This window comes from Megascapheus bottae, chromosome 25 (assembly GCF_031878675.1).
Source record: "Megascapheus bottae isolate mThoBot1 chromosome 25, mThoBot2.hap1, whole genome shotgun sequence".
Lineage (NCBI taxonomy): Eukaryota > Metazoa > Chordata > Mammalia > Rodentia > Geomyidae > Megascapheus > Megascapheus bottae.
Genome location: NC_143533.1, coordinates 9,968,180 through 9,980,935, shown reverse-complemented (window position 1 = coordinate 9,980,935; position 12,756 = coordinate 9,968,180). Strand labels below are relative to the sequence as shown.

At 38.4% G+C, this 12,756-nt stretch overlaps 1 protein-coding gene across 11 annotated transcripts in view; it reads right to left on the bottom strand.

The window, feature by feature from the left end:
• Herc1 (HECT and RLD domain containing E3 ubiquitin protein ligase family member 1) overlaps positions 1-12,756 on the bottom strand; it is a 183,000-nt gene that overhangs the window by 53,045 nt on the left and 117,199 nt on the right. For 10 of the 11 annotated variants that reach the window (XM_090358216.1, XM_090358217.1, XM_090358226.1 and 7 more), the window contains 4 exons: positions 11,429-11,949; positions 8,020-8,795; positions 6,172-6,370; positions 2,698-2,858 (listed from right to left, as the gene is read on the bottom strand). In XM_090358216.1, coding sequence (XP_090214342.1) covers positions 2,698-2,858; positions 6,172-6,370; positions 8,020-8,795; positions 11,429-11,949 — 1,657 coding nt within the window. The remainder of the gene's footprint in view (positions 1-2,697; positions 2,859-6,171; positions 6,371-8,019; positions 8,796-11,428; positions 11,950-12,756) is intronic. The other variant, XM_090358223.1, reaches the window with a different exon arrangement.

The following is a 12,756-nucleotide window of genomic DNA, read 5'->3' as shown; positions in this document are numbered from 1 at the left end:
AAGAAAAGGAGAGAAGAGGGGAGGGAGGGAAAAAGGAGGACTCTTTTGTTTAAAAATACCAGTATTGTAGGGAAGTGCTGATATGAACCTATAAACCTAGCAAGAAAGATCACAGTTTGGAGAGTTTTTGTTTTTTTTGTTTTTTTTTTTTGGGGGGGGGGTCAGTTGTGAGACTTGAACTCTGGGCCTGAGAGTTGTTCCTGAGCTCTTCAGCTCAAGGCTATAGCCCTACTCCTTGAGACACAGCACCACTTCCGGTTTTCTAATGGTTAATTAGAGATAAGAGTCGCACAGTCTTTAGTGCCTGGGTTGGCCTTGAACTGAGATCCCCAGATCTCAGCCTCCTGAGTAGCTAGTATTACAAGCATGAGCTACTGTGAAAAGCCAGTGAGTGGAGGTGAGGCTCAAGTAGTAGAGTGCTCACTTTGAGTGAAAAGATCCATCAAGAGATTAAGGCCCTAAGTTCAAGCCCCAGAACCAACACAAAATAAGGAAAATGTATTAGACAAACATTTATGCTTCAGTTATGGTGTTATTGGATGTCTTTCTACAACATAACTATAGGTAATTGTGAGAATTTCCTGTATTCCATGTATTCAAGAAAGTTGGGGAAAATATGCTAAAAGGGTAGGGGGGGAGGGGCATACAAGTCTATCTTTTAGAGATGAAACTTTAGTGCCTGAATAGAAATATACACTGGATACAATGAGAAGAATAGACACTACAGATTAATGAATGAAAAGATGCAGCAGTAATTTGGGTGCTTATATGCAGAAACTAAATGTATAACAGCAAAAGTATGAATGCTGAGAAAGAGGAAATAAAAGTATCCTCTTCAATAAATGTATTCTTTTTCAGTAATATGAAGGATTATTTCTTGAAGGCAGACTGAGATAAAGATTTATACTATAAACTTGAATTTATACAAATACAAAATAAACTATAGCCAAAAAGTGAGAGACAGAGAAAAAAGAAAAGAGAAGAGAAAGGAGAAAAAGAAAGAGAAAGAGAGGGATCAAGTAGAGTAATAAAAAATATTCAAGCTGGGTGCCAGTGGTTCACGCTTGTAATATCTAGCTACTCAGGAGACTGAGATCTATTTGAGGATTGTGGTTTGAAGCTAGTCCACGCAGAAAAGTCCATGAAACTATTATCTCTGGTAAGTCACCCAGAAAAAGAAGCAGCACTGTGGCTTAAGTAGTAGAGCGCTACACTTGAGCACAAAGAGACAGAGGACAATGCCTAGGCCCTGGGTTCAAGCCCCAGAACTGGGGTGGGGGTTGGGGGAAAGATTTGTCATTTGTTCTTTTTTGTCTGTTTATTTCCATTCTCTGTAATTTATTTCAATAACTATTACTTTATATGATTAGAGGCGTATAGGCATTGTGCCTTCTTGTTCCTCCCTTAAAAGTCTCCTTTTGTTGTACTGTTGTGTTAATGTTTAGAGTCCTGTTTAATTTATCATGTCCCAATGTATTTTAGATCTAGCTTGTTCTGTATATGAGAGAAAACGTGTTATTTGCCTCTCTGAGCTTGGCTTACCTCACTTGATATGATTTGTTCTAGGTCCATCCATTTCCCCATAAATGACGTATTATCATTCTTTCTAGTGGCTGTGTAAAATTTCCTTGTGTACAGGTACCGTATTCTTTTGGATCCACTTATCTATTGTAGTGTATATAGGCAGTTTCTGTAACTTGGCTACTAGAAATAGTACAGTAATGAACACAGATGGTATCTAGGCTTGCGATGTTCTGGTTAGATGCCCAGTTGTAATTTGTTCTTTTTTATTGTTGTTATTGTTGGTTGTGGGGGTTAAACTCAAGGCACGGGCCTTGTCCCTAAGCTCTTTTGCTCAAGGCTAGGGCTTTGAGCCACAGCCTAACTTCCAGTTTTCTAGTGGTTAAGAGTCTAGAGATTAGCGTCTCATGGACTTCCCTGTCTGGGCTGGCTTTGAACCATGATCCTCAGATCTCAGCCTCCTAAATAGCTAGGTTTACAGGTGTGAGCCACCAAGGCCTGACACTGTCATTTTTTCTTGATGACAATAAGAATAGAATCAAAGGCCGAGAGTTTGGCCTAGTGGTAGAGTGCTTGCCTAGCACGTACAAAGACCCAGGTTCAATTCCTCGGTACCATATACATAGAAAAAGCCAGAAATGGTTCTGTGGTTCAAGTGGTAGAGTACTAGCCTTGAGAAAGGACAGTGCCCAGGCCCTGAGTTCAAGGCCCAGGACTGGCAAAAAACAAACAATAAAAAAAAACCCAAAGAACAAAAACACAAAACAAGAGTAGAATCAATGACAAAGTTATCTCATTGTTTAAAAATTAAATAACATGCTTGTGGATAACCCAGAGGTCAGAAAAGATATCAAAGATAAATTAGATTAATACTTGATATGCAAATGCAAACATTTACTTCAAAATGTGTGAATTGAAGCAGAAAAGAGAATTTCAGAACAAAATCAAGAAAGAAAAGTTTGGTATGACTGCTAAAAGGTATGCATGTTATTTCTCTACTGAAGTCATAATTCAATCTGTATTTTCAAAATGTAGAATTACATTTGATGAGTGTAGCTACTCTTCTACAAAATCAGTTGTCTTTAATAAAGACAAAATACACTGACCAGATACTAAAGCCCATGCACCTAGAATGCCAAGAGGTTTGAGTGCCTTAGTGTGTGACAATGAACTCACCAGTCCGGTTAGTTGGTCTTGTTGTCTGGGAATCAGGAGAAGTTAAACTTTGCCTTCTTCCTACTTCATCAGAAGGAGAGGTGGGTAATGATGATATTGGAGGAGTCTGGGCACGACGTGTGGGAAGGACAGTAGTGGTTGGATAGCTAGAGAACATTTGCCTTTAAGAAAATAATGACCAATATAAATAATTGAGAGAGAAATATATTCCTGTAGAGAAGCATGTGACCTGAATGATTATACAGACTAGCTAGAATACAGGGTAGTATGAAAAACCTAAGTTTTAAAAAACCATTATTCAAAACCATTATTAGCTACTAGTGCCTAATTAAATAAGAAGTTTGACTCAATTTCTAATTTACTGAAACTTCATCTCTGATATGTTATAAATATTTGATACAACCTAAGGTTATATTTTCTTTATCTTCAATTTTCAAAATAAGCTGCTTTATTTTTCATCTTTAACAGCTTTTTTTTTACCACTTTCAAAAATATGTCAATGTAAATTATTTACAAAAGATGTTTTAATATATTATATGCCCTTGTTTGTATGGAGGTTCCTTTTACTATAATACTAGGATGACTAGGGCATTTTGGTATGCATATCATACTCAAGAGACTCAAGCTTTTTGTTTTTGTCTAGTTCTTCTAGTTCTTCTCCCCACCTCCCCTACCCCCTCCCCGGGTACTGGGGTTTGCACTGAGGACATAATGTTGGCTAGGCAGGTACTCTATCACTCAGTAATTCCTCAACACCTTTCTGGGATCGATTATTTTCTTCTTTAGAGAAAAAACAATGCTTATATTTATGTTCCCAGACTACCTGAACGTACTTCATAGACAATATATAGAAACTGATAGGTGAATTTATCATGGTAGATAGATCCTACAGTTAAAACTCAGCACATTTTTCTAAGAATAGTAGCTCTTCTTTTGGTCTTTTTTAACTTGAATTATCAAATATTTATTTTTATATATTTCTTTTTTAGTCAGTCATGGGGTGGAACACAGGGCTTGGGCAATGTCCCTGAGCTCTTCTGCTCATGGCTGGCTCTCTTTATCATTTGAGTCACAGCTCTACTTCTGGCTTTTTGGTAGTTAATTGGAGATAAGATTCTCATGGGGACTTTTCTGTCTGGGCTTCAAACTGTGATCCTCAGATCTCAGACTCTGGAATATCTAGGATTATAGGTTCTTGAATGTGCCCAGGGTCATGCCTAGGCTATGATCCACCAATTTTAAGTTTTCCATTATAGCTAGAAAATAGGTATGTACCCAAGACCACCTCTCAGATGAGAAGGGGTCTCACAAACCTTTCTGTGTGGACTGGCCTCAAACTGCAATTTTTCCATTCTACGCCTTCTAAGTAGCAAGGATTACAATTTGTGAGCCATCAGGGTTCAGCTCTACAGAAGATTTTAAAGATAGATAATTTACAAGTACTTTAAATATAAATTCATTAGGTAACTATGAAATCAATCATATGGACTCAAAGTAATAGCTTGTAGGAAAGTTATGGGAAGAAATGTTAAGTGTTTAATCATTCAGAACATTGACATCAACTGAACAAAAGGTGAAAAATAGGAGAAAACCAGCTTTCTCATGTTGAAGCTATAGAATAAAGACCAGATTTGTTTTTGTTTAAAAAAAAAAACTAGATACTTTCTAAGTGTCAAAACATTATCTTGTAACTGTGATACAATGGTAAAATACACAGGGAGAAACAGTCCTATGATTCTTTTCCTGTAAGATGATGTCCTTTAAGGCAGTAACTGTAGCTCTAATCAAGTCCCAGCCAACAATCAAGAAATGGAGATTAAGAAGAAAGGAGTATAGTCAATGCTTGCCTAGCATGTACAAGGACCTAAACTCACCTTGGCACTTTATTTTTTTTTAAAGGTGAAAGAGGAGTAAAAACAAAACTGGTGGATGTCTATGGGGATCAAAGAGGCATGCTTTTCCCATTCCTCCTCTGGTCAGGGCTTGAATGGTGATAAGGAGCTCCTCTGTGCGTGTCCTGAATTCTAAATTACCTCCTACAATCTCCTACAACTATTAATCAAGAGTCCTAGTGAGTGCTAAGAAACAGGATGTATGAGGACTGTTAACAGTGGCTACTAGGATTAGCATGCCTCTGAACAAAACTGAATTCATCATTCTCAGTGTGAGCCAAAGCCCACTGTGTGAGAATCACTATGGAGACCTCATTAATATGCAAACTATGGGCCTCACCAGACTTTCTGAATCAGAATACCGATGGTGTCAGAGCTTTCAAAAGCCTTCTGTGCGGCTCCTATGCACACCAAAAACTAAGAATCACTATGATGAGAACTACTCTCTAAGATGGGAATAGCTGATTTGTCACAAACAAGGGGAGGAGGAAAGAAGTTAAAAAAAGCATTGTTTTGTGTTCCTTATTTCATCTTAAGCCATAGGTAAAAGAATTCTTAATCTCTCCCTACAGGTCTTCCCTATATAAAGTCTTCAAAAGTGTGTATGTGACAAACCGAAGCAAAACAAATGTAAATAACTAAACATCATTTGGAATTTATATATCTATTAAATAGATTTGGTTGAAGAAGCATCGTAAGACTTTCACTGGAAAGTAGACTTTTTTTATGATATTCATTATTTTTTATGATTTTTTTGTGATATTTAGCCACTTGCATTTGCTAGGCAGATGCTCTACCACTTGAGCAATATCCCCACAGCTCTTTTCATGGCTATTGCTACTTTTTCGAATAGAGTATGCCTGGCCCAACCTCAGTCTTGACTGCCCTATTTACCCTTCCCAGGGCACCAACATGACCAGGGATATGTTATTAAATCCAAAAGTTAAGCCCTGGGCTACCCTCAAATGAAGATTATTATTCCCCCAGCCACTGGGCTTAGCCTTACTTGATCTTATGGTAAGAAAAAAAGCATATACAATTATACTGAAAATGGAAATACCCTGAGAATGAAAATTTATTTTCATGAAGGTTTGTTATTGCTTTTCTTTTCGTTTCTGTTTTTTTCTCCTAGGTCTAAGACAAGGACTCGAACTCAGTAATTATGGCTGTTTCTGCTCATTGGCTAGCAGTCTATTAACTGAGCCACACCTCCAACTCCAGATATTGTTTCTGACTCTAATATTCAAAATATAGATATTGAGCTGATCTTAAGCCACCCCGCCACACACTCTACTTTCTAAAGAAAAATACCCAAAATTAAAAAGTTCAAGACCAGTCTGACCTGGAAGAAAGGAAAAAAAGCCATCCTAACAAGAGAAAGCATTTTCTTGTCAGTTGTCCAATACCTGGGTCCACCACTAGATGGTATGAGACCTTAGGGTTAAGTTACTCATCTTCTGAGGGAAATTTGCAACTTCAGTAAAATGAATTTTACTCTAGGATCTCAGGTTCCAACTAGCTCTAGAGCACTTAGGATTCAATTGGACACATGATTCAAAACAGAACAGTAAAAGCCAGCTACCTCAGAAGACTAAGTGGCATCACTCCTGGGGACTCGGATGCAGGGACTGTTTCTGTGTCAGTGACTGGTGTGGTGGCAGTTGTGGTGTCCTCAAGGGAGCTACTCATAAAAGAAGTCGTGCTTGAGGCTGATGGGCTAGTGGTCACTGGTGTCTGCGCCTGCTGGGCTTGGTCACTTTCTTCCGCGTGTTGATCAACATCTATAAATCAAGATAAAAGTTAAGAATGTATTAAGAGCACAGGACATATTTGTGTACATCTGCAATCCCAACTACATGGGAGGCATAGGCAGGAGGATCATGGCTCTGAGGCTGGCCCGGGCAAAAAGGAAGACCCTATTTAAAAATGATTTAAGCAAGAGGAGTCACATGGCAGAGCACCTACCTAGCAAGCAGGATCTAAGTTTAAGCCTCTGTACTGCCAAATAAAAATTTTGTAAGAATTCATTTTTTTCAAGAGACAACTAGTGTTGAATGTTGATGGCTCAGACCTGTGATTCTTCCTGCCTATGAGGCTGAGATTACTGGCATTCAAGTTTAAAGTCTGCCTGGGCAGAAAAAGCTTACAAAACCCCCTCTCAACAAACAGTTGGATATGTTGGGGCTTGCTTGTCATTTTAGGCAGATGGGAAGCCTAATATAGGTGGACCATATCCAGGCACAAACCTAGGCACGAAGTGAGACTATCAAGAATAAAATGCAAAACTTAGCAGTGGAGGCGGGGGAAGAAAGATTTACTAGTAAGAGTAATTGTCTAATAAGTACCAGGATCGGAGTTCAAACCCCAATACCCTGCCCCCCCCCAAAAAAAGTGACAATGGAAATGAAAACTTTTAACCTTAAAAGTTTCTAAATGTACTTTTGGAAAAACTGACAGGAAAGGTTAGTGTGTGTGGTATAGATGTGTGTATATATGTATACAAAAGTCCAATCATCAAAGCTGTTTTTGCATAGCACCTTGATTCTATACCTATCTACAAACAGGCATACAAATACAGAAACTTTATGCTTTAAAAGGGATAATGATTCAACAGGTGAGGGGGAAAACTGTACAACACATACATATATATGCATATATTTTTCCTTATATATACATACACCTATATATATATATATTTCCATATCTGGCAAAAAAAGCCTACAAAAGAGCATAATTAAAGACAGCAGTTGCTACAAAGACAGTTAATTTTATTAGGTTTGCTAATAAACCACAATTGCTCCATAATCAACATGTTCTTAACATAACTGCTATCATATGCACCATGCACCTCTCTCTGCTTATGTACTGTCTAAACCCAGGTGGGAAGGAAAGAAGGGAAAAAGGAGGAAAAGATGACAACAAGACTTCTGGAAGGTGAGGGGGCTGCTTCATCACTGCTACCTCTCCACAGTCTACAAGAATATGAAGCACAAAGTAAGAACTCAATGAACACTTCCTGAATGAATCTCATTTTATTCAGAATTTATACTATTCTCAAAAGTGAAAATTAGAGATAAAACACACAGTACATTAAAATGTCTTTTAAAGTATCTGAGAAATTAGAATATTATATATCTTGAATTAGAGCCATCAGGAGTTGAGTACTTTTTGTGGCATGAGTTAAAGTTCACTCTTTAAAAAAAATTAGTGATAATTTTCAAATTCTAATGCTTAAAAAAGGCTAAAACAAAATTATAGGTAGAAATGGTTATTGATATAAAAGGTTTTTAAAAAGTTTAAAAGAACTGTTTCTGTAACTAAGAAAAAAACATGGAAAAATTTCTATGGTGAAAAATCATTTTTCTTTTATAAATGACTTATAGAATGTGCTGCTTTTGACAGTTATAAATAATTTCATCAAATAACATACCTTGCTTAATTTTGCCCCCAAACTGGTCTTCCAAAAGCCCATGGACCACTAGTTTATAGACCATGGCTTGAGCTCGTTCCAGATCAGCTAATCCCAATGCTCTCTTTATGGGTGACCGCATGACTGCCCGCTTCACCATGTGTCGCATCAAGAACTGCAGGGCTGCACGCATCTCCACGTCTTCATGAACAACTGGAGAGCTTGCACAGTCTGAATTGTGGCCATTTTCAGCAAGAACTTTTGGTATGAGCAACAGCTCAGCATATTTACTACAGCCAAGAAGAGCACTAAGTGACTTCATAGCACCGAGGTAGAGATAGGACAGCTGGACTGCTCTGATTTCTGACTGGGCTATGTCATGGTTTTTGGACACGTGTTCGTGATTTTTTCTTTTTCCTTCTGTAATTTGATGCTGGGATTCCACACCTGGCAGTGTTGGATCTAAAGAAAATGAAGCTATTTCATTTTCTGATTTGGAACTTGTGGTACCCTGACTTTTTACATCATCAGATGTTAAGCTTGTTCGTATATCTAAAACAGATTCACTCTCAGGTTTCTGCTCAACGTCCCCTTTTTCCTCAGACTCATGACGGTGTTTCTTTTCATGTCGCTTGATGCTCTGTTTCCCCATGTCTTCATGAATGCCTGTTAGATACGTTAGGTCCAGCAGCACAGAAGCTGTCAGGCCACGGAATCGCGCCACGTCAAACGGCAGTGGTTCACAGGGTTCCAGGTTATACAATGGAGTATCACTAGGCGACCAAAAAGTTGGGAAGCTTTAATAAAGATCAGAATGACACAGGAAAAAGCAAGTGAGGGAAAGACAGGAGGAAGGTACAGAAAATAATGTAGACAAAACAAGATGTACCATGTATACAATACAGAGAATAATTTACACACACCAAGTGTCATTAAAAACAGAGAGAAAAATGAGTCTATTAAGAGAAAATGGGGAAATGTGATGTTAAATGCAAAAGCAATGAGATATGCATGTGCTTTAAAGTAAGAATAATCAGTATTACATAAGCCAGAAATCAGCAAACTAGCAAATCATTAAGGGCCAAATGGTTATTATTTTAGTACTTCAGGGTAAACGGTCTTTGTTGCCACCACTATCTACTGCCATCATAGTGCAAAAGCCACCTGTGACCTTTACTTACAAAAACAGATGTAGGTTGATGTACGTTATTTGAAAACCTTGCAAAATAAATCTAGCTCACTTGGGAGGTTGAGATCAGAGGATCACAGCTGCAGGCCAGCCCAGACAAAAGATTCCAACTCCACCAGTGGCGAGGGTCAGCAGTGCATCTCTTACCCCAGCTATGGGGGAGCACAATGTCTGGGCACAGTGGTGTGCACCTGTCATCCCCAGTGACACAAGTAGGAAGTAGAAAGGTCAAGTAGGAAAACTGTGAGACCCAACCTTGAAAATAAGCAATGAAAAAGGGGAACTAGAAGTATAGCCCAAGGTGCTCAAGTAGTAAAGTCTGCCCAGACTCAGGTGCAAGATCCTGAGTTCAATCCCCCGTACCACCCCCCTCACACAAAAAATCCAGTTCATGATATGGGTAATAGCTCTTTATAATTTACATAAAAGGAAACTTCATTTTATGTAAAATTTTACTTGGTAGTCAGCAACTGATGCTTCTCATTTATAGTTGAAGCAAAATAATACTTCATGATATTGGCAAGAAATTCTCCAAATTTAGGATGTTTTAATTATACAAATATAACAAAGTTTTAGTATGTATTCAAAATTCTATTGTATTAACTTAAATTTTACTTCTAGGTAGGGCACCAGTGGCTCATACCCGTAATACTATCTATTCAGGAGGTTAAGATCTGAGGGTAGCAGTTCAAAGCCAGCCAGAGTAGGAAAGTCCATGAGACCCATCTCCAATTAACCACCAAAAAATCGGAAGTAGAGCTGTGGCTCAAGTGGCAGAGTGCCAGCCTTGAGCAAAAGAGCTAAAAGATAGCGCCCAGGACTCACACACAAGGACCAAAACAAAAACAAAATCTTTCTATTTTACCTTCCTAATCTCATTTTCTCCTTGTCCTATTATATTGTAAATACACACAAACTAGGTATCATAAATCCTTTTGAAAACAAGGCAAAGAATAAAAGGGTAAAATTGCCACTGGAGTGTCAGCTTGGTGAAGGATGTGGTAGGGGAAAAGGAGGATAGTCTATTACCTCTGAAATTAACTATGAGGGTCTACTGAATTGATTAGATTTTAAACCAATACTACTTCCACAAAATACTAAGAATTACAACATTAATGTTTGATATATTAATAAATCACTTTTCAGCAATTACATTGTGATACCTGATACTTTCCTTTTTGCATACTTAAAATCATGTTTGAATATACATTTAAGTGTTATAATACTCAATTTGTGTCAAATAAATGCAATTTTAATATATATCAAAAATTGCTGCCCATGGAGGGAACAGAAATATATGCTTTTTCAAAAAGGCAGAGTAAAAACATTTAAAATCACAGATAATTCAAAACCTAATTTTAGTCACTCAAATGTTCCCACTTTATACTTCTAGTCCACTCCTTCTAAGTCCTTCTAGCTGGCCTATTTCTTTTTCTTTTTGGTTGGTTGTTGGGTTTGAACTCTAGGCCTGGGTGCTGTCCCTGAGCTCTTCAGCTCAAGGCTAGTGCTCTACTACAGTGAGCCACAGTACCACTTCAGCTAGCTGGCTTTTTACTATCCTTGTATATAATGGAAATGATGTACAGGGGGAAAATAGACAGGATAGGGGAACCTGGAGCATAGTCTAGTGGTAGAGTACTCGCCTAGAATGCCTGAAGCCCTGGGTTTAATTTCTCAGTACTACATATACAGAAGTGGTGCTGTGGCTCAAGTGGTAGATCACCAGCCTTGAGCAAAAAGTGCCCAAGGACACTGCCCAGGTCCTGACTTCAAGGCCCAGGACTAGCAACAAAGACAAGGAGGAGGAGGAGGAGGAGGAGGAGGAGGAGGAGGAGGAGGAGGAGGAAGAGGAGGAGGAAGAAGAAGAAGAAATGGGGTAGGGGTGTAATTCAGTGCGAGAGCACTTTTCTAACATGTACAAGATCCAAAGTCTGATCCCTAGAACCCCCATAACACACACACACACACACACACACACACACACACACACACACACACACACCAGGAAATCAAATGAAAAAGGATTCATATCATTTCTTTATAAAACAAAACAAAACCCAGTATATTTTATAAACCAATAATATTTCAAAGAAATATTTTTTAGAACATACCAATATCTAACCATACTGGAAAGAAACATTTTTATGAGTTAACTAAAACACAAATACAATCTATGGACAATTGCTCCCTTTACTATTAAATAGTTAACTTGCTCAATGTGCAATGCACTATAGATCATACCTGATGGTAATTTCTGCTTCATCCCATTGGACCTTGGCAGATGTGCTGCCCTCTTTGACCACTCCCAGCAGCGTGGCATGGCGCCCTGTTTGCTTGTGCACACACCGGCCTCCAACTCTAAGACCAGCATCAACTCCTCCTATCACCGCCAGCACAGGCCACACCTCTGTGCAAAGAATTCTCAGCTGTAGTTCTGAGAGGTCCGCAAGGCCATGCCTATTATGTTTACCTTTCTCTTCCTCTTTGTTCTCTTTCTCCTCTCTCATTTCATTTTCCTCTCGGCTCTGAACTGAGCGGCTTTTCTTTAGCTTCTGACCTGACTCTTTTATACATATCTTAATTTTATGCAGCCTTTCCATCATTTTTTTGTTAATGCAGTAAGTCCAACGGTCAGTTCGGTGAAGGATACGGATAAGTTGAATTGTGGCCTCAGCTAGTACTGCTGCTACTGGACTACAAATTGGATCTCCTGGAAGTAAGTCCCGCGGTGTGCCACGCATCTGCATATCACAAATTTTTACCTGTATGAAGAAAAGAAGGTGGAACATGTGTGATATTTACCCCTTTACTGTAAGTCACTATAAGCTATATCAAATGGACTCTTGTTGAACTTCTGTTTGCCTTCCGATTCCTGTATATATTATTCCAGAGCCATTAGAACCACCTAGAAGATTAATGAATACCAAGGTGTATGTTCCTAATGACTCAATTTAGTTAAAAAAAAAAAAACCTGAACCTGAGATACAATAGCTCTTGTCATCAAAGCCCAAGAATAAGCCAGGCACAGTGGCTCATGCCTGTAATCCTAGCTACTCAGGAGGCTGAGATCTGAGGATCAAGGTTCAAAACTAGCCTTGGCACAAAAGAACCTGAGACTCTTTATCTCCAATTAACCTCCAGAAAATGGGAAGTGGAGCTTGGCTCAAGGGTAAGGCAGTAGAAGCCTTGAGCTGAAGAGCTCAGGGACAGGGCCCAGGCCAACTTCAAGCCCCATAACCCACCAAAAAAAAAAAAGCCAACAAACAAAAAAAAAAATGGAGAATAATGAGTCCTGGCATTATTCTGTATTGTTCAAACAAAAGCAAAACTGCAGACCTATATAATAGGAAAGTCACAATTTGAATATATACTGCAAATAAGACATAGAAGTTACATGAGGAGTAAAACTTGGGTTCAAATTTTAACTCTGATAATCTTTGGAAACTAATCTCTTTAAGTCTTAGCTTTTTCACATAAAAAAAAATGGCACCAATAATAGTATCTATCTCCTGCAGTTATTTTAAAAATGAAATTATGCATATAAACTGCTTATTAGTACAGTCACTAAA